Source organism: Serinus canaria, chromosome 18 (assembly GCF_022539315.1).
Source record: "Serinus canaria isolate serCan28SL12 chromosome 18, serCan2020, whole genome shotgun sequence".
Classification (NCBI taxonomy): Eukaryota; Metazoa; Chordata; class Aves; order Passeriformes; family Fringillidae; genus Serinus; species Serinus canaria.
Window position 1 is genome coordinate 6,183,108 of NC_066331.1, and position 27,980 is coordinate 6,211,087.

General features: G+C 51.7%; 2 protein-coding genes across 3 annotated transcripts; one reads left to right on the forward strand and one right to left on the reverse strand.

Annotated features, from left to right (window-relative positions):
• The first annotated feature begins 1,732 nt into the window (after positions 1-1,732).
• On the forward strand, positions 1,733-27,559 carry OTOP2 (otopetrin 2). The gene is made up of 8 exons (XM_009094413.4): positions 1,733-1,852; positions 20,913-21,109; positions 21,712-22,140; positions 22,633-22,769; positions 23,388-23,446; positions 24,084-24,217; positions 24,667-25,556; positions 26,072-27,559. Exons 3-8 carry the CDS (start codon positions 21,744-21,746, stop codon positions 26,240-26,242), a joined length of 1,788 nt encoding a protein of 595 aa, XP_009092661.1. The 5' UTR covers positions 1,733-1,852; positions 20,913-21,109; positions 21,712-21,743; the 3' UTR covers positions 26,243-27,559.
• Positions 8,055-18,143, reverse strand: USH1G (USH1 protein network component sans). Of its 2 annotated transcripts, XM_018918800.3 has the most exons (3): positions 17,749-18,143; positions 9,151-10,392; positions 8,055-8,450 (listed from the first exon to the last, which is right to left on the reverse strand). In XM_018918800.3, the coding sequence occupies exons 1-3, from the start codon at positions 18,120-18,122 to the stop codon at positions 8,447-8,449; spliced, it is 1,620 nt and encodes a 539-aa protein (XP_018774345.2). In that variant the 5' UTR covers positions 18,123-18,143; the 3' UTR covers positions 8,055-8,446. The 2 variants fall into 2 exon arrangements, with proteins under 2 accessions (XP_018774345.2, XP_009092660.2); XM_009094412.4 differs by lacking the exon at positions 8,055-8,450 and having other exon boundaries at positions 9,147-10,392.
• Positions 27,560-27,980: the final 421 nt, after the last annotated feature.

A 27,980-nucleotide genomic window follows, 5' to 3' on the forward strand; every position in this document is an offset into this window, starting at 1 on the left:
ACTTACATAATAATTTTGGGAAGGAACACAGTAAAAAGGTAATTCTTTTAGCCTTCAGTCCCATCACAGCCCTATCCTGCTGACAGGGCTGGCTCAGTCCTTGGCATGACCTGTCCCTGAGATGGTGAGAAAGTGAGCTTGTGCTACCCTTCAGAGAAGAAGACACCCAATCCATGTCACCTCCTCCAGCCCCTGGTGTCTGTGGGATCCTGGGGAGGGCTGGAGACCTACTCATACCCCTTTGCATGGAAAGCCACCCAGGAGGCACTGGCTGATCTTCCCTTGGGAAAGGCGGTTTGAGCACGTGGCATCCCTGCCCGGCTGAGTGGAGCAGCCCCGGGCCAGGTGAGTAACACATTCAGCCGCCTGCCTCGAATACCGGGGGCTGATCTCTCACCTGGTGCCAGCAGGGAGGAGCCACGCTGCTCCACTGGCACCCGGGACCCTATCTTGGCACCTCCAAAATGCCTCCTGGGGAGGGTCAGGGAGCCCTCACTGCACCCCGGGTTTTGTGAGTGATGCCCAGCACAAGGCAGGGCTGTTCCTATTCCCTCAGGTGCTGTCCTGGAGCCGGAGCGGGGCTCTGGTCACAGACATGCCGATGTTGCTCCCAGCTCCCTGCCTGCACGGCATTGTATAACCTCTTACGTCAGGCAGGGCCACGGAGCATCCAGGCCTGGCACTGCATCCAGTCCTGGGACACAAAGCTCTGGGGTCCCACTCCCTGGGGATCCCTGCATCTTCTGAGTACCCTGGGGGCCTTCCATCCTGCAGCCTTCCCACAAGGATGCTGGCAGGTGTTGTCACCTGATCCCCACTGTGACCCAAGGATGCTCATCCTCCACCTCAGGACCTTTTGGAGCACACGAAGCAGCACTTCTCATTGTGAAAGCAACTGGCGGGGCGGGGGGGGGGGGGGGCGAGAAAAAAAAAAGGCCAAAAAAACCCCTTGCTTTTATGCTTTTCCCAGGTGAGAGGAGAAGAGAGGAGAGGAGAAGGGGCAGGATGTGGTCAGAGCTGATCCTTGACCAGCAGTGGAGATGAGTCCAGCACATCCCATCACAGTCTGACAGGTGCCCATAAAGCCTCCACCTCCTCAGCCATCTCTGGCCTGCTTTCCAAACCCGACTGTCCGGGTTTCAGGGTACTGGAGGGGTGCCAAAGCACCAGGACAGTGGGGTGAAGGCATTCCCTGGCACTAAAGCAGGCAGGACACCATGCCAAGAACAGCACCGGCTGCTCACCTCCCCTACCCAGCCCCCGAAACGCGAGCAAAGCCCCTGGGGAGATGCTGTCTGTGCCTGTCAGCGAGTGCCGTGCAGCACCCATGAGACCATAGCCGGGGTCCACTTCCCTGGGCACGGGTGGCCGAGCCCGGACACCGCCACCGAGCACCCACTGTCGCCCCTCAGGCATCCCTTGAGAGTGTCCCAGCGCTGCAGGGTTTGGTTCGGAGCCGGGTGCTGTTATGTAAAGGAGCAGGAGAGTGGCGGGGATGAGCTGGTCTTTGTAGGTCAGAAAATGGAAGTGCGGGGCAGTTCGGGGATTGGGCTGGGTCAGCTCGTGAATCAGTGGCAAAGGAGGGACCGGCGCGGCGGAGGCTTTATTAGCGGATGAGGGGTGGAGCGAGGCTCCGCAGGCAGGCGAGCAGCCGCGCCGAGGCTCGGCACCGACGGAGCGGGGCTCGTCCTCCCTCCGGCCCGACGCGTCCCCCGCGCCCCGGCCCGCCGGCGATGCGGCCCCAGCCCCGCTCCTCCTCCTCCTCCTCCTCGCCGTGCCCCTGAGGGGCCGCTCGCCCTCCGCCGCAGCCCCAAACGCCCACGGCGCAGCCAGAAGGCGGTGATGGAGCAAGGTCAGTGAAACAGGTTTCTCCTCCCGGATCCCTGGAGCAGGCGTCCTTCCTGCGCCGGCTGGGGAGCTGCGGACTTGTTGACAGCGGCTCTCGTTAGCTCGGTTATTGAGCGGGGCCGAGGGCTGGGCTCCCTGCTCCTCCACAGGTAGCGGCTCCGATGGGGTCATGGATGCCCTGTGCAGCTCCCCATCCCTCCCCAAGTGGGCAGCCGTGCTGCTCAGCCTTTCCTGGCCTCGTGGGACGCCCAAAGGATCCCCCTGCCCCGGAAAGTCTGCTCCAAAACACTACTGGGGTCAAGGTGCTGAAATAAGGGGTGTTGGTATGGGGCGTCTGCAAGGGATGTAGAAAAGTTTGGGGGTGGCATCCCCATCTGATTCCAGAGCTGTGACCTGCAGCCACCCCGGGTCAGCTGAGCCTCAGTGCCACACTCAGGGGTTGTTTGTGGCTGTGGAGAAGGACCAGGCTGTGGGTTTATCACTGCAGACATAAAAGGCAGCACCAGGCTGGCTTCCAGAATCCGCCTTCTGCCCTGTTCAGGCCTTTTGGCATTCTGTAATTCCCACACATTCCTCTATGCTGGTCACCAGCACTGCCCACAGCTGATGGCACTGCACTCCAGGCAAGGGGACGTGTCAAGTCTGGCCATCCCAAACATGGGTGCATTTCCAAAACAGCCAGAGAGCCCAGGGCAGTGTCCTGGGGGGATGAGCATGGGTGAGAGTCTGAGGTTCTGCTTGGACATGGTCATGCCTGCCCAGTTTTGCTGTTTCCTGGGGTAGAGATAATGGATGGGAACAAAGGGATGTTGTGGCAGACAGATCTGTTGCTGGCGCCTCCTGCGAGGGCAGAGCCTGTCCTTGGACCAGAGCAGCGTCGTGCTGAGCCTGCTGCTACCTCTGCCCAGGCAACAGTGTCTGCAGCCTCAACAGAGAGGAGATGGGACCCTTGGAAAGTCCATCTGTACTTGCTTACTGTCTGGGTTTAGGTGGTTTCCAGGCTGGATGCCACCCTGGCAGCCCTGCCCTTGCTCCTCCAGCCAGTGCAGTTCCATGAGGAACTGTGTGGCCCAGCTTTCACCCAGATGTCTCCTTTGGTGATGGCTGCTCCTGGTCCCACCATGACATTTTGGGCTGGGTGCCTTGGCTGGCTGTATAGAGTGCTGATGTGTTAGAGCTTGGCGTCCTGCAACAGGAAGATATAGTTGTTGTCAAAGTAAAGTCTGAAACCTTAAAGTTTAGAGATCAGGAGCAGCAGGAATGTTGTCTCTGTCACTCCAAGAAAGTGAAAGATAATGATGAAAGCTGGGGTCACCACAGCCCTCAGAGCCACCCTGGAGCTCAGGTTCTGTGAGCAGGGATCCCTGGTGCCTGGACATGCAGTACCACAGTCATTGGCCTGGCCCCAGACCAGCCAAAGGCCCCACAGCCCCCTCCATGCCTTTGTCCAGAGCAGCATGTATAGGCCACCAGAGCATCAGTCCTGCAGTGCAGGTGTTTGCCCCAGGTACAGCATGGTCACAGCTACCAGCACTGCTGAGGAGCCACTGTTGGTATTGTCCCAGCTTCCGAGGGTTTCCCACCTGCCATCACCCCTGGGACCCATGTGTCCCTGCTGAGCTGACCCTTTGTTCACACAGGGGATGTTGTGGTGCTAGGGCTGTGCCTGACTGCTCAGTGTTCTCACCCTAGCATGTGGAGTGGCACAGAGCCAGCTCCATCACTGGGCTCAAGTCAAGTCCTCCTAAAATATTTCCGCAGTTTCAGTTTCCCTGGAGCAGTGTTTCTGTGAGCCTATCCTCACTGCTGGTTTCAGGGCTGTGCCAGAGCCTGGGTGCCAACACCAGGGATGTTCAGCAGCTGGGGATGATGATGTCCTGGGTGATGACATGGAATGATCAGGTGGTGCCTGTGCTCCAAGCAAACTGTTTCCCAGCAGTACTGTCAGTGCCCATTGGGATGGATCCAGAGGGGGCCCAGGGCACTGGTGATGCCTCACACCTTTCTCTGCCCTGGCTCCCCCCTGGGATGCTCAGTGCTATCTGCAAGTATGTCCCTGTGCTCCTTCTTGGGAGCAAGCCAGGATGATGGGTACAAGGACAATGGGTACCAGGGAGTTCACTCCAGCCCTGAAAAAACTGGTGTCAGAATCCATGGCATTGCTTGATATTTTGCTGGTACTTATGAATTGCATTAAGTAGAAAATTTATGAATTGCAAATGTAGAAAATCATTTTCCCTGGTAATTCTGAATTCAGAATAAATTCTGTAAATTCTAAAGTCAGAATTTAAATAAAATGGCCCTCAGCTTCTCCCACTTTCCCAGCCCACTCAGCAACTGTCACTAGGAAGACATGCTGAGCTGTGTCCATGCTCCTGCTTTTTGGGGCACTTTGGTTTTGGGAATAGCCACGGAGAGTTCCAAAAGCAGTTGCAAGGCCCTTGTGAGGTGCTGCATCCAACCCAGGCCATATCAGTGCCACATCCATCCCTGTGCTGGGCTGCCAGGGAACACCACGCAAGGCTCAGCAAATCCAGAGCATGCAGGAGGTGCTCTCCAGCAATCCCCTTGCCCCTTGCCGCCATCCTGGCCATGCACCTTTCTGCAGCCATGCATTACTCAGCTGCTGGGCCAGGAAGTGAATCCCCGGTGGGATGGGCAGGAAATAGTTAAGCAAGTGGGGTGAAATGGTCCATGCTGGCCTGGCAGGTCCTAGACCCCGGAGTCACCCTCTGGTGTGGGCACCGTGGCTGTCACCAACCCTGAGTGAGCCAGGGGAAGAGGAGCACCAGGCCAAGTAAAATGCCTCCCCCTGGTCCTCGCTGCCTGTAGGACCTAGTGCCCTGTGGGTGCTACCTGGTGTCCTGTGGTTTATGTCCTTTCTGAGTTTCCATGTCATTCCCACAAGGCAAAGGCGAGCACACGTGCCATCCCAGGGCAGCAGCCAATAACCAGGTGCTGCCTGAAGTCTGGAGAAGCAGCCACGTCCCCACAGGCCAGCAGTGGTACCCAGCAGCCAAGCAGAAATGCTGCAATGGTGCCTCAAACCCACATCTCCAACAACACCACTGTATGACCTCAGTCTTGCCAAAAAACTCCCCTGCTCTCTCCCCACTCTTGACCATGGTCTGGAGCATCTGAGGGCTAATGAGTGCCAATATATCCCCCCTTGCAGCAGATGCCTGGGGATAAAGGCAGGGCCTGGGAACCAGCATCACTTTCGTGAGCAATGCTCCTTCAGTGGAGGAGCTGGGGCCGTCCAGCTCAAGGATGGAGTGTCCATGCCATGTCTGGACCACTGGCATGGCCTACTGGCCTTTCTCCACTCCCTACACACCACCTCCAGAGCCATAAGGGACAAGGAAACGTGTGTCCAAGCTAAACCCAGGGGACTGGTTTTGCTGGGAAGGCTCATTTAACACAGACACAGGGTGGTTTGGGGTTTGTGGCTTGGGGCAGTTACAGGACAACCATCCCCAGGATCACTGGTTCCCTGATGAGGATATGCTGCCATCCACTGCAGGACCTGCCCTGTGTCTGACTGCTCTGGTGCCACCGGCAGGGACAGCGTTTGCTCCTTGGCAGCAGCGGGTCGGGGAAACCTGCTGCCTGGCTGGGTTTCTGTTTGGGAGGGTATTTAAGGGTGTTCTCCAGGGTGTGCCAGCCCTGGCCTCCACCCTGCTTTCACAAGCACCCTCTCCAAAGAGGAGCTTGTTATTCTCGGTCATGGAGTGTAATGAGCACCGTGAGGTTCCCCCGTGGAAGCTCTGATGGGCGGAGCAGCCAGAGGGCAAGCTGAGCTCTGAGAACCTGGGGACAGCCACCTTCCCATCTCATGCTCCATCATGAGCCCAGTGGGAGCTGGACGAGGGGGTTGGAATGCAGGAAACATCTCTTTGGTTAGGGCTTTGGATGTTGTGTCCTGCAAGGTCTGTGGTCCCGCACTTTGTGGGACAAACTTGGTTGGAAACCATGGACAAACCTCAAGACAAAGAACACACATGAGATCCAAATGCAGGTGCTTGTTCTGGAGTTTTTGGTGCCAGTGACATCCCCCCATGTCTGCGGACCACCCTCCTCACCCCACAGAGCCCATCTCTTGGGCTCTGCCACACTGCATTGATGCCACAGCTCAGTTTTGGTCTCTCCCTGCATCACGGGGGTGACCACATTGATTTCAGGGCTTGGTGATCCCAGCTGGCATTTCTGGGCTTGGTCTTAGCTATGCAGGGACATGTCCCATGGCACTTGGGTACTGTCATGTCACCAAACCTTTCACTGGCTCTTTGAAGGAAAGACAAGTTGGGAGAAAGGATCTCTGCCTGCATCAGCTCGACATCAGCAACTGCTTTGCTTAGCTGTTTGCTAAGCAAAACAGCAAAAGTCAGGGAGTGTGCACATCCCAGGTGCCAGGACCTCTGAAATACCTCCACATCCCAGTGCCTGGCCTGCTAAAGTCTCCAGTGGGTGCCAAGCCAGAAGATTCACTTCTCTTTGTCATCTGCTAGGATAAACTTGTTCCCACTGCACGGGAGTTGGAATGGAGTGAGCCATGGCAAATCACTCCCCTCCTGCACCCTGCACAGACCCAAGGGCAGAATCTATCCCTGGGGAAACTGGGGCTGGGGACTGGTTCATGGTGGCAGTTGATGCTTTGGCAGTAACCCAGAGAAAGGGCAGAGGGCTTGGATGAGGTTCACATGTGCATGAGGAAAAGTGAATTTAGTGATCATAGACTCACTTGAAAACTGGTCCGAGGGTGCAGGTCCTGCTGGCAGCAGTGGATCCCAGTGGGCTGTGGATCCTGCTCTCCCAGACCTGGTCCCAGCAGAGGGAGCTGTGACATCAGCCAAGCCATCGCCCTCCCTGCTGGGACACCAGCCCCGGGCTTTGGAAAGGGACCAAATAAAACAGTGCTGGGGCCGGGGTAGTGCAGCCTTCTTGGACAGCTCACTGACTCAGCACATCTGATCGCTCACGCTTTTGCCTGTACATTGAGCCAAGAGTTATTCAGAACTTGTAATTTCACATATTAATGTACTGTTAGCTCTTAAAAAATGCTTTAAAAAACCGAATCAGTTGACATCTGTGCAGAAAGATCTCAGACCCTCAGTAAAGTGATGGTGTTTAGGGGATGCCAGAGCATTTCTGTGTGCAGTGGCTTGAGGCTGGGACCCCACACTCTCCTGGTGGGGATTCAGCCACTGGGGGAGCAGCAGGGCAGAGAAATACCTGAGTATTTCCAACTTGCAAAGAGTAATTTCCCTCCCCTACACCCACACACCCCGGGCAAGCACAGACAGGGAGCAGCACAGCTGCTTCACACCAAACAAATCCCCGTCTTCCAACCAGCATAACCACAGCCTCTGCAATTCCAAAGGAACTAAGTGTGGTCCAAATCCCAGCCTGGCCTGCAATGAGCACACACAGGTCATTCCTAATCATTTGCGTCCCTGAGATAAAGTGAATAAGCAATTCAAGTAATGTGTGCAGCATTTTTCTGATCTGACAGTCTACATCACAGCCTGAACAGGCACTTTGCCAATACCCCATGTCACAGGCTGCTGACTGTCCCTCAATAGGATATGTCACTGCTCATTCTGCTGCTGCACCCCAGAAACTCCTGCAACCCAGGAGCCATTCATAGATCACATGTAAAATAGCACAGTGGAGCTGGGAGTGCACTGGTCAGTGGGATGGGTCTGTGAAACACCTGACACTGTGGTTCAGAGCTGTGCTTGGAGCACTGATGCATCAGGGATGCTCAGAAGAGGCTCTGGGCTGCAGCCTGGTGCTGTGCTCAGTCCTGGGAAATTGCTGCATTTCAGAGACAAGGTCCTTTGCACACAAACTGCTGACACAGCTCAGTGCTCTGGAGAGATGGGACAGAAACACTGGTCTGTGAAATAACAATTTGACCACTGTAAGGCAACTACCAACATGTTCATCATGTGCATCATCTTCATTCTTGATTTTGCCCTCAAGACAGCACAGACCAGACGCACAGACTTGTTGGGCACCAGCTGGCTAAAGTCATGGCTGGCACATCTCAAACTGAGACCATGGCCATCAGAACTCCCTTCCAAAAACATAGCACCGGACAGGATGATGCTTCTCACCAAATGAGAATCAGGAGCGAGAGCAGAATTCCCAAACCCTTTGCTCCTCAAGCCCAAACCCCAAAACAACCACTTGCTCAGGGAAGAATAGATTGTAATTATTTATTTTGTGTCCCTTTGAAAATATCACGTTATGTCCTTCCATTCATGGCTTGGTGTGGTCTCACAGCCTGTGACAGCAGTGTCCCAGCCATCTGTGCAGCTCACTCCTTCCTCCAGCGAGTGGGAGACCATGGTCACTTGAAGGTGGGTAGGTTGGAGCTGCCTGGTCCAATCTCAGCTGTCATCCCTCCATGCCAGGAACCGCCCGGGAGCATCGCACAGACAGGGAGCAGAGTGAGGGAGCAGTCCCATGGGACTGGTGGGGATGGCTGTAGCTTTCAGCTGCCCCAGAAAGGGAGTTTCTGGCTTGTGTTTTCTGGCAACTTAGAACTGGTTTTTTTTCTCAAGCATTTAAAAAAAAAAAAAAGATGCTGCTGCTATCTGCAAAGGAAAAGAGAAAAATCTATCAGCACTGTGAGGATCCAAGAACAAGCTGTACTGAAAGGCTGTAAAAGCAGCACACAGATATCTGAAGGCTGGAAAGCCCAAACAACACAGTGAATTGGGGTGTCAGTGCATGTGGCCTTCCCTTCTCCCTTCTGACAGGTACAGTCCTTTAACCTTACCAACCAAACCCTGGAAACACCATAAAACAGCAACAACTCCAAGCCAGATATGCAATCTCCAGAAGCCTGAGTAAGATCTCAAGCATTTGGGGAAGGATTCCCAAAGCAACCTGGCACTGCCATCAGCCTGCTCCCACCAGGAATTGCGGTTGATTTCCTAATGTCTTCAAAAGGTGAAGAGTCAATACAAGCCTGAGTGTGGTTGAAAATCTCAGCTACATGGACTGAGAAACATCAGACCACAAAGCAGTCTGCATTCAAATGGGTTATGAAACAAAACAAGGGCTTCACATCCTGCCCAGTTACATTAAGGTTGTTGAGTAATGAACTAACGCTATTGCCACCTCTCCAAACTCTCATCCTTTCCACACAAGCAGGAATTTGCCCACACACAGAAGTGCTGAGCTTACCTGGTCTCCTACTCTTCCAAAGCAGGTTGAAAACAAGACCTTATATTATAAATATCTCCACCTGCTGAAGGGTTTAACCCCTCAGATACCCCATCTCCTACTTACAGTTCAGTGTCTACAATGACATCTGGCTTCTCCAGCGTTTGTCGTCTCCTCTGGATGGCATCCACAATCTTTTTCCTGGGGCCCAAAGGGATATTGATGCTCTTCAGGTCATGGTCTGAACATAGCATGAGGGCCTCCAAGTCAATCTTTTCCTTCTTCAGAATGGAGATGAATTCAAACATGTGCAGGGAAGCCAGAAAAGTTTCCAAGGGGCTTGTGTCCGGTTCATCGTCATCGTCTAAGCCCAGCTCCACCTCATCCCAGGGCAGCTCCTCGGCATTCCTCTCCTGCAGGCTGTTGGCACTGCCAATGCTGTCGTTGAGACTTGGCGAGCGCTGCAGGCGGCTCCGCAGTCTGATGCCCATCCCATCGGCGCCATCCTCCCCCAGCGCGCCCCCGTCCTCCCGGCCGATCCCGAAGAGCCCGCTGCTCACGTAGTTGCGCCGGAACACCATGGTGCCCAGCCCGGGGCGGTTGAACAAGGAGTCGTGTCCAGAGTCAGTGCTGACCTCTGAGTGGGCTGAGTCCATGTGCAAACCCGGGTCGCTTATGGCACGGGAGACAGTGTCTTCATCTGTGAGGAACATGTCGCGGATATTGCGGCGAGTCCACTCCTTCGGGCTGGCGTACGTGCCCTGCTTCACAAACATGACGTCATTGCCCAGCTGCAGACCAGACAGAGACCGCACGCTTTTCCTGCCATCCTCGTAGATCTTGAATGTCCCGTCCACCTGCTTCTTCTTCTCTAATTTCTTTTGTATTTTAGTCTTTCCCTTGGCCGTGCCATGGATGGTGGCTTGTGAATATGGCAGGGAAGTCACCATAGACATGTGCTGGAACTTCTTGCTTAAGGTGCTGCTTGAGTAGCTGGAAAAGCTCATTGTATCCGAATTATCTGACATCTCCTTTCTGTACCGTTTCTCCATCCTTTCGTGGTACTTCTTCTGCAGCTTCACACAGTCCTTAATCCTCCTTTCTGCATCCCGAAAGGCCTTGTCCTTCAGTTTGCTCACCAGCTTGGGGTTGAGGTTGCTCTGCTTGGCAGCGATCGAGTCCAGGTACCGCACACACTCCATGTGCCCCTTCATGGCTGCCATGTCCAGTGGGGTGTGGTAATCATTGTCCAGGCACCAGATGTTGGCCCCAAAGGAGATGAGGAAGGAGAGGCAGTTCAGGTGGCCATTGGCTGCTGCCAGGTGGAGGGGCGTGTTCCCCCAGATGTCACATTTATCTGGATCACCCCTAAACAGCAAGAAAATCAACTGTTTAGCATGCAGGGACTGATGACAGACTTCACTGAGACATTCCCAGCTGTGCAGGGGCAAATCAGCACCATGAACTGTTGTCTCCTTGCTTGAAATATCAAGCTACACACCTAAGGTTCCTGCAATTTAATTTTAAAGGGGTCTTCTGGAGGGGTGTACTACTGACATGGAATCACGTGCCCCACATGCAAGGCTGTGGCAATGTGACTTGGGTTTAGGTCTCAAGAACATGTGTTCCCACATGAAACCAACTTCTGGAGAAAGGCAAGTCAGGTTCTGGATAGCCCAGAACTGAGATAACAGGTCTAATTCCATCTCAGACCTTAAGCTTGTTGTAAAATTTCAAATCTCAAATATCCCATTTAATTCTAGTCAGAGTCTGTCTTCAGAACTTGGCTTCATTCAGACTCTGGGGGGGGCATACCAAAATGCCACATCCCAGGTAGGACACCTTGGGATCCCACCATGAGACAGCCATCCTCAGCAATGGTCCGGAAAGCCCCCAGCTGCCATACCTTCCCACCCAGCTGTTCCTTGGCACCTGGGGAAATCTGTGGCACAAAGAGGAATGTTGGCAGGAGAGGATGAGTGATTTTGCTGTCATTGGCCTCAGCACTGGGGTTTTGAGGGGGATTTTGCTGTACCATGCTTGGTCTCGATAGCACAGCTGGAAGCACACTGGTATTAGCATACCCAGAGAATCCAGTTTCAGAGAAAGTGCAGATTAGGTTTCTGCACTGCTCAGGAGCTGGCACTGCCAGTAGCATCTCCATTTGCACTGTGCCAGCCCCTGACCCAGCAAGCTGCTGGCAGGACACAACCACTTGCCTGCATCTCCTGCCTCCTGTGCCAGGACAAACACAAACCTGGGATTCAAGGGAAGTCTGTCCTCCTGACGTTCTTCTGTATTTGTGCTCAGGTGAAACAAGAGAGAGTTCACACCCCTGCTGGCACCAGCCCTCTCCCGAGCTGTGTGCTAATGACATGCAGCCAGCAGCAGTATCTGTCAACAGAGCACTCTCCCTCTGTGCACATGGATATGGCAAAGCCTTTTATTAAGGCTGGGCAGCTCCACCACCCTCAGGAGCAACTCCTCGTGGGCAGCAGGGCTCTGGCAGAGCTCTGGCTCAGCACAGCTCCTGCCTGTTCCCACACCACCCTTTCAGTGAGCTCCAGAGGAACTCTGCACTGTTCCTCCTCCACACAGACCTCAGCTCCAGTCCATGGTGACAACAAGAGTGCAGAAAGCAAATCACAAAGAGTTGAAAGTGACCCATCAAAGACCATCAGGTCCAACTCCTTAAATGCATGCTTGAGACCTTCAGCAAGGGTTACTTAACTCTTCGCTGCTTTAGGGTCTGTGATGACAAGAGCTGGGAGCAGCAGAGCCCAGAACCCTCTCCCAAATCCCATGTGCTCTGACCTATGGCTTGTCTGACTTCAAAAAGTCCAAAAACTTCTCCAGGGAAGGAGCAGGAGATCACAGAAGCAGGAGATCAGAGAGGGACTTTGCCCTGCTGCTTTGCACCTTCATCATTTTATGCTATGCCCAAACCCCAGAAACAGCCTCATCCAGCACATTCATACCCACACAGGGACCCCACTGCCTGCTTGGAACACTGTCCAAGGGGCAGCTGAGACAGAGAGGAACTGCCCAGTCAGTGTAATGCCAAGTTTGCAATCCTTAGGCTTTAGAAAAGCAATAAAGCCTGTCCAGAGGTTAAGCTGGAGATTATATGCACCCAGAGCATGAACTTCCTAACTTTACTCCCTGAAAGCTGCTATGAGGTGCACTCAGCTTTCTCTGTGGGAGCATGAACAGCAATGCCATTATAAATGTTTTCACTAAATTTACAGAAACATAGTAAGTACAACCTTGAGCTCATCGGCAAATTCAGCAAGTTAATCAATAGGTTTGAAACTCTGTAAAGCCAAAAAAACCCACAAACCCTTCAGGACTTCTGAGCCAGAGCCTTTGACATCTCTTGTAGAAGGAGAAAAAGGTTTCAAAGATGGGTGATGAGGAGGGGGAAGGCAGGAGATTGAGGAGCCATGAAGCCAAGAAAAGGAGAGAAGGGATCTGATAGTACACTGGCAATGCTGAGTTTCCAGGAGCAGTAATTCCCCAGCCCTTGCTTCTACCCTCGTAGTGACATGTCCAGGCTGGGAAATGCATGGGGAGGATAAATATTTGATGAATTGCAAGAGAGGAGTAAATTATTGATGGAGCTGGATTTAAAGAGCCAGTGAACTGTTCCACATGGAACTGCTGGTGCTGGTGGAGAGACTCCAGTGCGTGAAGGGCTGTTGGTTTGTTTTGTGTGTTCTGAAAATAGCACTTGTGTGCCTGTGTGGGCAGGTGAGCCAGGGCACCCCAAGGGTCCCAATGTGTATGTGGACTCATGATGTGGACAGTGACTGAGCAGTGGACTCCCTGGAAACAGTCTTGCTCTCTAAAACAAGTGTGTGGATGCTCAATCCATCAAGTATCTTTTGGAGCCAATTCTCAGGTCTGTCTGGTTCAGGGGGCAGAGGTCAAGGCCAGGGAGCTCTTGGGGGTTTCATATGTGAAAGTCTACTTTCCTCAGAGAGTTAGGGGAAAGAACACCAAAAGCAGCTTTCCCTGGTCATTTCCACTGTCTAGAAAGAAAAGTATTAGAGCAAAATTAGATATCTCAGGCCTTCTGCCCTGTAAATGTCTGCCACAGGCACTAAAAATGCATCAGGAGGAAAGAAGAACGGTGACTTGCAAAGTAGAGATGTTTGATTCAACTCAGATAATAAACATGAGGCCCTCCCTCTGGCAGGTGTCTGTCTGAGCAAAACTTCACCTCCGGGGTGCTGCACATGAGGAGATGCTGACTGCAGGGTCACTAAGTGGGAACATATTTTAATAACAGGTGTAAAGTGCAGTACTTCTCAGCTTCGAAACGTTTTTGAGCATTTAGTCAACTCCTGTAATAATCATTATTAAAACACTGTTAATTGGGCCCCTTAGGTGGACATGTGCATCTCTTGAGTCACTGTGTTTGCACCATGACATGCATGCTCACTCCCTTCCTGCTGGTTTTCCCCTCTGCTTCTCCCATAGGATTCCAATTAGCTGGGGAATCCAGTGGCACTTACATATGTTCTTCCCTGGCCACGTGTGTGAAGTTCCTCCGATAGCAAAGGGCTGGCTCACCCTTGGCTCATGGGTGTGTGTGAGATATTGGGCCCTCAGACCAGGAGCCAACTGGGTGCAGAGTGTCTCTGCTCCCATGAAATGGTTTTGGATAAAGGAAGAGTGAAAAAAATACTTTATGGCTTGAGGAACAATCCTCACTACCTTCAGCATAGTCAGTCAGGGCAATGATCCAAGCAAAACCTAGAAAAGAGCAGAAAAGATGAGGTTTTGGGCTCAGAGCAGAGCTTTGGGTCCTGTACACAAGTTTTCCCCAGGTAGTGGTAGGCCAAGGACTCAGTTGTCCTGCAGGTTAAAATCCCCAAAAATCCAGCAGAGATGCTGTAGATGTGGGTCATGCCAGGGCTCTCTGCCTCTCGTCCCAGCAGAAAGCCAGGCTGGCAGTTCCTGTCCAGGTGACTGTTTGTGCTGGGGCAGTGCCCAGGGCCATATCTCCTGGTTCAGCACCTCAACGTGCCCAGGGCTCACCCTCACTCCTAGCAGCTGGCTCAGGTGCCGGAAGCCACGGAGCTGCAACAGTGCCCCACCCTGCTCCTTCACCTTCCCAGCAGGTCATCACCCTGGGAAGGTCCCCACCAACACAGCCAGGCTGCCCCGGCCCCAACGTGGCCTCCAGCACTGTGGGTGCAGAGGGTGCACATACATCACCTTCACGTGCCTTTGCTGCAACCTCTGCTTCAGCCCTGCTTGGCTGGGGTGCTGTGATGCCCTCAAGCAGCCTGGCTGATGTCAGGAGCCACCATCACCCCCAAAGCATGGCTGAGCCACTTGTCCCCTCTGCCACTGACATCCAAAGTATCTGTGCCCCCTGTTTTTGTAAGGGAAGATGAGGACCAGCTCTGTTGGGTGACAAAGCTGAGCAAGGACCTGCAGACACATCCACACTTCTCCTGCTGTCCACTCCAAGCAAGTCCTTGGCTGATCCCAGGAAAGGCCCCCAGACCTGCCTATAACTGGAGCTGGACTGGTGCCTGCCACTGCCACAGCAGTGCCTAACGAACCACACTGAAGAATTACTGTGTCTGAAAAGTTGCAATGCTAAATGCCAGCTAGCCTGCCTCTTCCCAGCCATCATGTTAATTGAGTTTGTTTTCCTCACTGGAGCCTGGCCAGGAGGAAGAAAAAGGCTTTTTGTGTGGCAAACAAGAAGGATGAGCTACTGCTGATCCCTCCATCCCAAACTATCTCTCTGTTGCAAAGAGTGCACAGAGGCACAGACACATCACCAGCTGGTAAAGGCAGCACAGTAAGCCTATTTCATTACCCTTTCCATGTTGTTTGGGGCAACAAGCTTCCCTCAAGGATCTACCAAAGGATTTCTTTCCCCCTCCTTGTTCCAGCCTGACACCACAATCTGCTGAACACATGTGGATGAAATTCCTTCACTGTGGACAGAACCTAGATGTGTCCATCAGCCTGGCACAACCATTAGAGCCATGATTTTGGCCCCCAGGAGCTGCCTCCCACAGCCCTGCTTTCTCAGAGTCCCTCTGGCTACCCTCACCAGGGGCATTTCATAGCACTCAATGTCCCATCTTGTTTGGGGACTGGTGCAACTGCCCAGCACTGGCAAGGAGATTTTGGTGTTTCTTGCTGTCCCAGGACTCCCCATCATGCTCTGTGCTTTGACATCCCTATGCAACCCAGATGGAGGCTCACCAACCCCCTCAGACCCTGAAGATGCCTCCCACCCCATCCCAAAGCCTTCACTCCCCCAGACGCTGCTCCATCTCACAGTCCCACACTCCCATCTTGTAATGCAGGGCTCTCTGAACCAAAGGAGGAATATTTTGGCAGCAGAGGCTAGAAAGCAATTCTCTGACATTTTGGGATACTCAGGGGTACCCCCTCTTGCCTCACAGTGGTTATAGTGCAGTTGTAATAGTAACATATATAACACAGCATTTTCATCCCTGAGCAAAGCTTAAATATTGTGGCACATCATCCTGGGCACTGGCAGAAAATTACAGGGTCTGCCCTCAGGCTCTCCTGGGTCTTGCACAATTCCACCTCTCGCACCCTTGTCCCCAGGCTGGGTCTTTCCTGCCTTTGGCAGACCCAAAGCCAGCTCCAAGTAGCAAGGGTATGCCTGCCTCCTTGCCAACCACTTTGCTGGTCTCTCTGTGGCCCTGGGCAAGGATCTGACACTTGGAGATGAATGCACAAATGCAAACACATCCTGCAGTCCCACAGCCACACACCTTGCTCCACCATCCATCATGTAAAGGGCACTGGGCTTTTGCCAGGCTATTTTCCTTGTCAGGAACAAATGTATATTAGGTTGTTAATTAAACAGCAGCCAAGCTGCACTTGAAAACGATTTGAGCCCACAAGGACCTTTTAATCCAATGTTAGTTTATAAAAGCATCCCTTGGGCTTTGTGGAGAGGCAGAAACTGCTGGCTTGGATGGGGGTTGGCAGGGAAGCAGTGGTGCTGCAGGGTGCCCTGTGATGGAGATGAGCAATATGAGGAGGTACAGTGATAAAAAGAGATTATAAAGTCAGTCCAAAAGACTTTGCCTTTCTGGAGGGGCATTCATCCACAGCTTGGGCCTTCCAGGCTGACTTTTTGGCCACCAGAGTCTTTGGAACCATTTTTAACTTCAGGCTCTCATCCCCTGAGCATTCCTCCCATGTCTGGCTCTGGCTCTGGCTAGCAATTCCTGTCCTGACAGGAGCTCTGGACAGGTTTTTGCTGAGTAAAGTCTTTCATGGGAAGTACACAGAGAGTCACAGAGCCCCACCCTGGGAAGCATCACAGAGCTCTCAGCCCAGGACCCTCTCTGGATGCTCCACTCAGAGCACTGTCTTGCTCTCTCCCTTCCAAACGCAGAAATAATCTTTTCCTGAACACCCTCCTACTGCATCAGAATTTCTCAAAGCCACTGTGAACACAGCCTTCAGTTGAGGATCTGAAAGGAAATGATTGACAGTGAAAGGACAACAATGGATGGAGGAGCTTTGCCTGTGAGCGCAGCTGAGGTGCAGGCTGAATGTTTTGCACAAGCAAACCAGAGTATCAGGAAATGGCAAAAGCCAAGGAACAGGTGCAGTGGAGATGTGTCTGGTCAGGTAAAAGAGCTGCTAACACAGCCCAGAGTGGACAAAAAAATCCCTGCATGGGAACTGACAGGCCAACCAAGCCTAATGTGGAGAAGTAAAGCCCTTCCAAAGAGGTGTAATGTCCATCCAAGCTGCTCACCTCAGTACCATCCCACAAGATTAGAAGTACAAAAATCAAAATCAGCACAAGGCAGAAGCCACTCTAGCTTGGATGGCTTTAAAAGAGGTGCTCAGAAGAGCTACTGGAGCAGAAGGAAGCACTGGGACGTGTTTTTGGGGGGGTTAGTAAGAACTGGAGAGTCACAGACTGCCCCAGAGGGAGCTAGGAATGGCAGGTCTTGCTTTAGCACAGACCTTGTGTGGTTCCCCCAACACTGTGTAAATCCCTCCAGTCTGACAAGTCCCCTTAATCCCACTCCCACCTCTCCACCATATCCACATGTAGGAAGCCAGAACTCATAAGATTTGGCAGCCCAGGGTGAGGTACAGAGAGACAGACCAGTATGGAGCAGGCCCTGTGGGGAGATTAAGTTTAAAGAAATCTGCTCTTGGAAAACCTGAATTTCCCAGGCTCCAAGTGTACAACAAGCTGCCCAGGGATCACATACTGAGACCCTGCTTTGGGTAAAGCAGACAAGTGCCACACACTGCCAGCTGGCACTGCATGCATCCCTCTGTGAGCATTCTTGGGACAGAGGGAGCAGTTATTTTCTCTACCTCCTCACTTAAAAGGGTTTTTTTCACATCAGCAGCACAATGTGTTTATCCTTACAGATCCTGTAAAAGATTACAAAGCACTTGGAAAGGGGAACTCATCCCTATCCAGGGTGCTGCAAGCAGGCTGGGGGTAGGAGCACTTAGAGAGTCAGAGGAGCTGGGAAAACACAGAACAGTTTTCAGGAGTGTTGGATTAGATTCAAAGCACAAACAAAGAAAAGGAACAGTAGGGAGGACAGGAGTAAGGGTCTTATAGGGAGAAGCCATAATTTTGTGGGGCACACTGACCTGTGAGCAGAGAAGGGGGAAGAAAGGGGGTCCCAGCTACTCTGCTCCGCCGACCAGCGCCGTGCCCTGGCCAACACTCACCCTCTGCTGACAATGAGGCGCAGGGCGTCCAGGTTGCCGTGGTAGGCAGCCCATAGGGTCGGGGTCATGCCATCCTCATCTGGCGAGTTCAGGTCCTTCTTGGTGGCTTCCTTCAGCAGGTCCAGGTAGCCGTCCCGGGCGGCTCGGTGGTACTGATCATTCATGGTGCGAAGGGGTCCCTGGGCCAGCACATGGGTGCCCAGGGGGTCCAAAGCATAGGCACGGAGGCGGGGCAGGGCAGCTGCCAGGAGGGCCCCACTCGCCTCGCACAGCTCCGCGTACCGGGACACCTGAGAAGTCCTGGCCGAGCAGGCAGGAGTGGTTCCAAGCCCAGCCAGCCAGGCTCCACAGCGCTTCCCCTGGGTCCTAAGCATCCTCCGGCCCCGGCGGCTCCTTGGAACACCCACCAGCTCCACGGCACATTAAAAGCTCCAATTAAAGAGCATGGCTCTGTTGGGCTCAGCACGGGCTCACAGCAACATTTCACCAGGTTTACGTGTCCCCAAAGCAGAGCAGGCTGTCAGACAGGCTGCTGGGTTGTATCCTGCCCAACATGCCCCTATTCCATAGCTACCCCATCTCAAGCAAGGGGCAGCAGTAGCCAGAGGAAGAGTGGGTCAGAGAAGCATAAGCCCCCGTGGCCTCCACTCGCAGCCCTGTCAGAGCAGGGACCTAGATGGATAATCCTGCTGTGTGGAGTTGACTGAGAGCAGTTTGGTGACTGATTTCAAAGTAATACCAGGGGTGTTCACAGTTCAGCTTTTCCTCACTTAAACAAACAAACAAACAAAAACCGAAACAAAATTTTAAAAACACCCAAACAACCAAAATAAACAACCCCCCCAACATTTATTTATTTATTTATTTATTTATTTATTTATTTATTTATTTATTTATTTATTTATTTATTTATTTATTGACAACAGCAGACCCAGTCACCATCCCTATCCCCCACCTACCCTGCCTATACCCACAGAATTCTGCTTTCCAAGGAAGTGCATAACAAACTGCAACGGGAATCTGATGAACCAAGGAAACTCGTAAGGGCTGGAAACATTCCCTTTCTCACCTATTTTCCCTCTCTGGAGACTTAAAAACCCCCAAACCCCGTGTGTAACTCGGTACTTCGCTGCGATGTGCAGTGGGTGCACTATCCGGCCTCTGGTGTCTTTTATGCTGACACAGAATTCCGGCTGCGTGAACCCTCGGGAGTTGCACAGCCCCAGGCAATGTCTCCAGCACAGCGTTCCTGGTTCCCGGGCACCCTCTGCTGTCGGAAAGATGGAGCCAAGCCTGAATGATGACCGAAGCACGAAGCTGTCCCAATACATTACGCCCAAGGGTGAATCGGTGGATTGTATCCCCTGGAACACGCTGACGTGGAGGAGGAATTTCCTGCTACTCTCTTGTTCGTTTTACCTGTAATGTCCTGACTCTGGGAATGGAGATCTCCAGGGCGGGACTCTGTGTGTGTCACCATGGCCCTGGGACAGGCACACGGTTTGGAGAGGGTGGACAGACCCATCAGACGGGTGAGAAATGGGAGGAGAGTGGAAAACTGGGAAAGACTGTATGACAGCATCAGGGGGGGCTTGGAGGCAATGAGTAGAGAGAAAGTAAATGAGAAAGGCAGCTTATTTTTGTAAAGAGAAAAAAAATGCCCCAAGAGAGGAGGGTGGCCCTAAAGCAGTGCCAGGTGCGCCCATGCAAGCTGCAGTGATTAATCCCTGGGTGGCTGACACGGAGTCAGCGTCCTGGCTGCCCGGGGACACCTGGAAGTGCATCAGAGCCAGAGTCTGCTCACCTCAACAGGTTCATCTGCACCAGCTCAGCCTCCCTGGGCAAGCTCTGATGGGATGTAGTAGCCACTGAGGCTTTTGATACTGGGATCCTTGCAGGTGAAAAGCAGCACAGTAACGTCTGCAATTCATTACCGACGATATTTAATGATTCTTGTATTGTTACTAATTAAATTGGTCGCGCCGTACGGTGGCTGCCAGGGGGACTGGGAGCATTGCCCGAGGCAGTGAACACTTTTTCCTCTATTGCTGGCTGGGAAGGACAAAAGAGGCACGGTGAAACAGCGCGTTTAGCCCGAGGGGCCTCGGGACCTCTGGCCTCTGCAAAACATCATTATCAGCTCGGATTTACTTCTGGGAGGCCTGGGCTTCCCCTGGGAAAGGCTGCAGACTGAGAAGAGATCAACCACTCCCCCCAAAAGGAATCCCCGTGGCTCAGCAGAGGCCAGGCTGGGCAGACCTGGTGCAGCTGGTGGCAGCACAGGAGGGACACACGGGGCTCTCTCTGGGCTGGGCAGTGCATCCTGAGCTCTCCTTCCCCATCGCACACAATTCAGTTTGCTGTCCTGCCGTGCGGCAAGGACACAAGCGGGCAGGAATGGGACTGAGAAAACACACAGCAAATGGCCCCAGCTCTGTGCTTGCCCTGAAGGGGAAAAGCAGCAGAGACATCTCCAAAAGAGGCATTTCAAGGACTAAAACTTGTCTCTCTCCACACAGAACTGCAGTGACTCCTATAGCTCCGCCACAAAACATAGCTGGGTGAAAGGGACCTTGAGCAGAAACTGTTCCCTTACCAGACAAACGTTTAAATCATACCTGCCCTGTGATTTGTGACGTGGTTACTCCTTAGAAGGAGAGGAGTTAAGGTCCTGAGGTCCAGAGAAAGGTGATCCCACCCTGAAAAATCAAACTCAGTGCGTCAGCAAAGGAGAACACAAATTCCAGACCCTAAATCCTGCCCTTCTCTAGTGCTAAACCTTCCTCGTTGATGACAGCATGGGTGGGAAAGGATTAAGTTACCGTGGCACTGAACAGTACAAATTCAAATTTCTTCCTTTTCCTCAAGAACCTTGGAGGCATGGAGAGGACTGATTTGAATAGAACAGGGTGGGGCACAGTGTTTATTGTGCTCCAGTAAGCGGAAAACCAAGCACAAAATCATCGCCAAAGACAAGTTCATCACCTAAACCATCTCCTCTCAAGGGAAGAGACCTCATGTATGTAAGGAGATGGATTTGGTGGGGTGGCCTTGCTCTGTGGTGACCATAACCCTGTGACCGAGCAGTCCATGCCATGCCTAGCTGTGTTGTCAACTCATGCTCTTGCTAGGTAAATAACCCTTATCTCCTCATCTCTTTCCAGCTTCCCCAAAATCGGCTATTGCACAAAATGGATCACATGAGTTTCTCTGAGAAGCCCACAAAGCCCTGCTGTCAGCTCCAGATATGGTATAAATTACAGAGACGTCCCAATAAATTCTTCAACTGACCAAGCTGCAGCAACAGGGAAACTTCTCAGCCTGGCAGGAGCAGAGATTTGGATCCCAGGCAGCAATACAGGTTGGTGGAATGACTTTGTTTGGATGGTTAATTCCCTTTATTTCAGGCTTTTCACTGAGAATGAATGAAATGCCAAACTTGGCACAGGCAAGGGACTTTAGAGGGTGTGACAACTCAAGTAGTTCACACCCTTCCTGCAGGAGCTGCTACAAATTATGATGTGGTAGTCCAAAGATTCCCGGGGGGTTTCTTACCTTTTGGTGGCCTGTTCTTTAGTAAGGAAGTATAACAATTTCTCAGAATATTTAGTGTTTGACATTTAGAATTTAAACCACACTGGCTGTTTGCCCCAGGATATTTGATCCTGTGAGTGCTTTTTGGTGCTTTTCCAAATCTTGCATCAATAAACACGTAAATGTGGTGTGACCAATTAAACACACTTCATAACACTGACCTGGGATCTTCCCGAGCAATAGCATGTTAAGTAAAAAAAGCCGTCAGGGAACCAGGAAAGGGAAAGTTTGAAAATGAGCTCACCTTTCTTCTTGCACTCCCTGTCTCAGCTTTCCCTGTTCCTGTGCTCCTCATCACATGTCCTGCTTTGGCCCAGTCCTGGGCTGTTCCAAATACACCTCTCACTCATAGGCCTCTCTTCTTAACAGTGCTGATCCTCAGGCAGAGCCTTGGTTGAACCATGACCGAGGAGCCCGGGCAGAAGGACAGCGAGCTCAGACACCCCCACTGCAGCATGGGCTGCGGACACAAGGACGAAAAAGCCAGCCTGGCTTCGAGCCAGATAGCATCTTTCAGCCACCAGACCCCCTCCACTCCTGCCTCCAAGGAAGTGTGGAAAAAGGGTGGCCGCATGTTCTCCATCCTGCTGGCCGTGCACCTGGCCCTGCTGGCCTGCACGCTGGTGAGCAGCGGGGCTTTCGAGAAGATCGCTGTGCACGACTACGACGTCTTCTTCCTGCTGACAGTCATGATGCTGATTGTCATCATCTGGATCATCTTCTACCTCGCCGGCACCTCCCGGTGCCCGGGTGCCATCCTGGGCAAGGACTCCCACGCTGGGCCCATCTGGCTGAGAGGTAGGTGCTGGGGCTAGAGGGGAGATACAAATTCCAGTCCCTAAATCCTGCCCTTCTCTAGTGCTAGAGATGGACAGTTCATGGGAGCATCAGTTATTACAAGGGAAGCAGCAAAGATCTGGGTACAGCCTCCTCCTGCTGATGGACTGAGGCATGGCACCTTCTTCAGGTCAGCTCCTGGTCCCTGCACTGGATTCACTTTCAAGTCTCCCTGAATCCACAAAGGCTCTTGGTAACTTACACCAGGATCTTTCCCACTGTTTTTGCAAGAGCTGTTAGCCCCGGCATACCAGGCTGATTGAAAATCACTTCCAGCCAAAATTATTGTACGATTTTGTTGCTGCCAAGATAATTTGGGTGCCGGGGGAGGAAAAACATCAGTAGAAGCAAAGCCTCTTCATGACAACATTTCCTCTTCTTCCTCTCATCCATCTGCATTAGCCCATGTGTGCACATATCTGTCCAACCACAGATATTTTTGTTCCCCAACAGGAGGCCTGATCCTATTTGCCATTTTCAGCCTTGTCATGGATGTGTTCAAAATAGGATATTACTCGAGCTTCTACAGCTGCCTGTCTGCAATCAAAATCATCTACCCCATTGTACAGGCAATATTTGTGGTTGTCCAGGTGAGATGGTTGTGCTCTGTCTTGGGGAGCTGTAGAGAGACACAGGCACCAGTGAAAGGAGCTCTGATCTCTTGGATTTAGTTCAGCTGCCCCCACAGCAAATGCAAGGGCTTAGCTCAGCCCCCACCCAGCCCACATCTTCTCCCTCCAACCACAACAGCTTCCATATATGGCAACTGAACTCATTCTAAGGCAGTGATTTAAACTTGTTACCATCCCATGGCATTTTTGTCACAAACTCTGAAAAGTCCCCAGCCAGCCAGGCCTCCTTTCCCATGAAGAACAGAGGGGGAGAAGGACAATCAAGGCAGGGGATACCTTACAGTTTGAGGGGCCACACAGAGGACCCCCTGCTCTGGGACCATGTCAAGGAGGGAAGAGATCAGAGAGGGAAAATTTAGACAGAACAAGGATTGGCCATGGGCAGAACAATGGCAGTGGGAGCAAATAAAGAACATCCAGCAGGGGGCCAGCATCATGAACTAGGCTTCGCCCAGATAGACCCAAGCAAAAGAGGCACCACCTTGCTCTCTGCTCTGCAGGGAGATCCCTCCTTCAGAGGGGTCCTTTGCTTTCTTGTTTTGCTGGGAATAACAACTCCTTTTCTTTTCCCTGCAGACATATTTCCTGTGGGTCTCTGCCAAAGACTGCATCCATGTGCACCTGAACGTTACCAGGTGAGCACTGCTGCTCCTTGAATCCCACTGGCCCAGCAGATCTGGGCCCCACAAGCATTCTGCACTCTCACACAGCTAAGATGTAACCAGGGGATAATCCCTTGATGCTGTCCAAAACAAAACCTGCTCAATCTCCAGCTAAACTTAGATCCCAGCTCAAGCAGCTGTGGTTAATGACCTATAGATCTATCAGGGTTGGGATTCAATTAAAAAATACAAGCATTACTCAAAGCAGATAGTATTAAATAAATAATTATCATTAAATAATGATTCATAGCTGACTTTTTCTTCCCTAGGGAAGATAACTATGCAGTGGGCAAGCCTCAGGCTAAAATAAGATCTTGTCCACTTTTGCAAGACTGGATCTACTGGAGACCTGTTCAGATCTTTTAAATTATTCACTATTGAGAAGCTCTTTCTAAAGCAACAATGTGTATCAAGCCTTGCTAATTTTCATGAGCATGGACAAAAAACAGGAAGAGAGTGAGGGCAGCAAAGAAAGGATCAAGATTTCTAGCCTGGGCCATTGGAGTCCTTGCACCACTTCAGGCAGATGCCATACTCCCAAATCATGGATGGGAGAAACATGGCCTAGAGCCACTGCTTTAATGCCACAAACCTTCTCCTCCTCCTGCAGATGTGGCTTGATGCTAACGCTGACTACAAACCTGGCTGTGTGGATGTCAGCAGTGACAGATGAGTCTGTCCACAAGGCACATTCAAAGCTGAAGAAGAACATGACAGAGGAAATCTTCAGGTGGCTCCTGAAAGGTAATCTGCCACTTTGCACAGCCATCTGGTCCAGGGAGGGATCCCACCAGGTAGAAATTGTTCCCCAGCAAGTCAGATTTCATCCCTTTTCAGAAGGTCTGTTTAGAGCTGGAGATACCTTTGTCAGGGCTGGTTTGTTAAAAGCCAAGTATGGATGTTCATTTCCTAACCTCTGTCAGAGAGGAGTCAGAGAGGTGGAAGACTTTCTACAAATGGGATAGGATTGAAGAAGGGAAGGAAAAAGAAAGATTTAACCTGACAGTTAACATTTTAAGTAATAACCTGGGCACAAGAAAGCTGAGGGTGGAGTCTCCTTGTTTTCAAAGTAGTCACATATTCTTTTGTTCTTTGTTTTGATTTTCACTGACCCCAGACATCCAGTTCTTCAGGGAGAAGTGTTGCTCCTTGTTTTAATACCATGGCACCTGTCTGGTTTTGTCTTGTTTCAGTGGGAATGAGAAGCAGCTCAGTTGAAGAATGCAATTGCAACAGCCAAATCTGCCAGATCTTCAAAAATGGCTATTTTTGGCTGTACCCCTTTAACATTGAGTACAGTCTCTTTGCCTCTGCCATGGTCTATGTCATGTGGAAGAATGTTGGACGATTCATAGACCACCACTCCCACCACGTTCAGCGCCTGAAGTTCAGGCTCTTCCGAAGGACCTTCTTTGTAGGCATCATGTTGGGCCTCATCATCCTTGTGAGTGGTTTGGGAGTCCTCATCCTGTATGAGGTGCAGGTAAATTCCAGCACTGAATCCAGCAAGAAGAGCCAAGCACTCACCATGTACTACATCTTCAACATTGTTTGTCTGAGCCTGATGTCTCTTGTCTGCATTGGTGGCTCTGTCATCTACCGGTTTGACAAGAGGGACATGGACCGGCACAAGAACCCCACCAGGACCCTGGACGTGGCCCTGCTAATGGGGGCAGCCTTGGGGCAATATGCCATTTCCTACTACTCCATTGTGGCCATCGTGGCCAGCACGCCAAGGGACACTATCAGTGCACTCAACCTCACCTACGCCCTCCTAATGATTGCCCAGCACACCTTCCAGAACGTCTTCATCATCGAGGGCCTCCACCGGCAGCCCCCCAAGGAGGACTGCAAGCACGAGTCCCACCAGAAGGACCTCTACGGGCTCACCTTTGTCAACATCAACGCAGTGTCCCTGCGGGTCCCTGACACTGGCAGCGCCTTGGCCGCTGGAGCGGAATCTGCCACGGAAGGCACGCGTGCTTCTGACCTTGTGAGGTCCCTCACTGCCCCCAAGAAGATGAACTGGAGGAGGAAGTTCTTGAGGGAGATCTCCATGTTCCTGCTGCTGAGCAATATCATAGTGAGTACATGCAGGGAGAAGATTTTGTGGGGAAGGAGAAGGCTACAAGCACAAGGGAGAAAAGCAGTCCTTTCTGTGCCTCTGCTGTACAGAAAGTACATTAGTTATATTTACAAATGCAGAATCCTGATTCCCTTGTCCCCTAAAAAAAAAGCGACTGCCCTGAAGTGAAGACATTTCAGGCTACATCAATAGACCTGTCACTTATCACCAGAATATCAGACACAAGAGGTGGATGCAAGAGAATAATCAGTTTCAGTATTTTTATTGTGTATTAGTGGATGTGTGGGATAAATTACATTAATAAATTACATTAAACCATTCCCTTCACCCCCTAAAGAAGGGCTGTAAAGTGACAAATATCTGGGGTGAAGTCTGGGTTTTCTTGAGACATGGCAGCACATCTCTTCTTGAAACCCATGGAGATTGCTCCTTTCCTGGGAAGGTGTGACTGCAGGCCCCTGATGTAGCACACACCTTTCTCACAGAGTGCTGTTCTCCCATTTCTCCCACAGCTCTGGATCATGCCAGCGTTCGGTGCCCGGCCCCAGTTTGACAACGACACAGAACTGAACTTCTATGGTGATTCCATGTGGCCAGCCATTGTGGACATTTGCCTGCCCTTTGGCATCTTCTACCGAATGCACGCTGTAGCCAGCTTGCTGGAGGTCTACATCATGTCCTAAAGAGCTCCCTTGCAAGGAAGATGAGATCCTCCTCAAGTAATCCACCTTCTTCCTACCCTGGGGCTGGGAAGCTGCCCAGATGTCCCCAGGGGTCTCCAACACTGCCTGAATCATGTCCCCTTGCAGTGTTGGGGCATTTATGAACTGTCAGTGAAGATGATCCAAACATAGTCCAGATTTTATTTTTGCTACTTGTGTGTGGATGTGCCTGTGTATGTCTGAAATTCCAAAAGCTTAAAAGAGAACAGAAAAAAAAAAAATGAAGTTATCTAGGGTGAGATCATGGTGATTACCCTTGGTTCACACAGAGACTCACCTTCCTTGTAAACCCTGTTCACTCCATGCCACTGATGGACTCTCCAGAGTGTTCTCAGCACCCTCAGGCAGTCAGAGCCTCCTTGCACACGAGAGCTGGAGAGTTCAAGGGGCTGACAAAGGCCTGGAAGGACAGAAAGGGAAACCACTTCACCTCCTCGTATGGCCAGTCGGAAATCACTCCCCTGCAGCGATGTGAAAAACAAACTGGTGACCACCAAAGGCTTTGGGAAACATTTTAATCTTTCCTCTCTGTATTGCCCATGTGTATGGGCCCTCTCAACACTTCCCTGTGCCAGCCCGTGCCTTCCTCTCCAGGAAGCTTCACTGCAGCCTTCTCTTCCCAAGGAGGGAGAGCTGTGCCTGTGGTCCTGGGCTAGCCCTGATATGGGATTGCTCTAACACACTTTTTTTCTCAGCTTTCCTGAATCAGGGCTCAAGAATCATAAAGATAATGTGGGCAATACAGTCTGGGGGATAATAAAGAGATTTTTTTTTCTTTTTTCTTTTTTCCTTTTTCTTTTATAAATACATAATGATTTTTTTAAATATATGAGCATTTTTGTATGCAAAGTTATTTATTGATTTTCACTGTATCTGAACTCCTGAACGGATCCTATGACACAGAAATCAATGTAATGCTGTGGCCAGTTTGATCTCCCAGCACCCTGAAGGGATGCTGGTGCTGCATCCTCAAGCCTGTGTGTGCTTTGAGGCTTAGAGCACAGCCCTGCACCCAGACCCTGTGGCCCTGACTCAGGTTTCTGGGTGCCTGCAGCTCTCCACGAACTCTTGAATGATTGAGGGGGCTTTCAGAGCAGGAGTCCTGGGCTGCAGGAGTAGAAACAAGCCCCTCTGCTGTATCCAGCATCCAAGCAGAGCCTCAATAAACCTTCTCTGCCAGGACAGGAGGGTTCATGTCAAACTGGCGCAGCTGAGCTCTGTTTGCATCCTGAGAAATCAGGGTTTAACCATTCTAATAAAGGCTTTATTGTTCTATCAGGGTTTATCGTTCCAATAAAAAACACTGCAGAGGTGGCAGAGACCATCAAGCCTTTTCCTATGGACGTTTGCACATCCGCCAAAGAAAAAATAATAAATGGAAATCATGGGACTTGAAATGGAGTGACGCAATTTTCCACCCTACGGCCCAGGCTGACGTGTTTCCAGCCATCTTCCCCTCCAAGTTCAGATCACAAAACCAGCAAGGACCAGTGCCTCTGGCTGGTCTGACACCAGGGTTCCTGTCTGCCAGCAGCCTTTCTCTGAACTGGGTGGAACATGGGGGAAACCCCAACTTCCCCTGCCCTCAGAGTGCTGCACTGATCCAGCATCTCCGCTTGGGCCAGTCCTTTCCCTCACCAGCCTGGGAGTCTTCCCAAGCCCAACTGACCCTGCAAAGGCCTGGTTCTATTTTTACCGT

Excerpts from the sequence above, each read along its gene's own strand:
- USH1G (XM_018918800.3), bottom strand. The coding sequence starts at position 18,122 with ATGCTTAGGACCCAGGGGAAGCGCTGTGGAGCCTGGCTGGCTGGGCTT. Across the intron at positions 10,393-17,748 it reads CGCCTCATTGTCAGCAGAGG|GGGTGATCCAGATAAATGTG; the intron begins GTGAGTGTTGGC and ends CTTGCTGTTTAG.
- OTOP2 (XM_009094413.4), top strand. The coding sequence starts at position 21,744 with ATGACCGAGGAGCCCGGGCAGAAGGACAGCGAGCTCAGACACCCCCAC. Across the intron at positions 24,218-24,666 it reads CTTCAGGTGGCTCCTGAAAG|TGGGAATGAGAAGCAGCTCA; the intron begins GTAATCTGCCAC and ends GTCTTGTTTCAG. Across the intron at positions 25,557-26,071 it reads TGCTGCTGAGCAATATCATA|CTCTGGATCATGCCAGCGTT; the intron begins GTGAGTACATGC and ends TTTCTCCCACAG.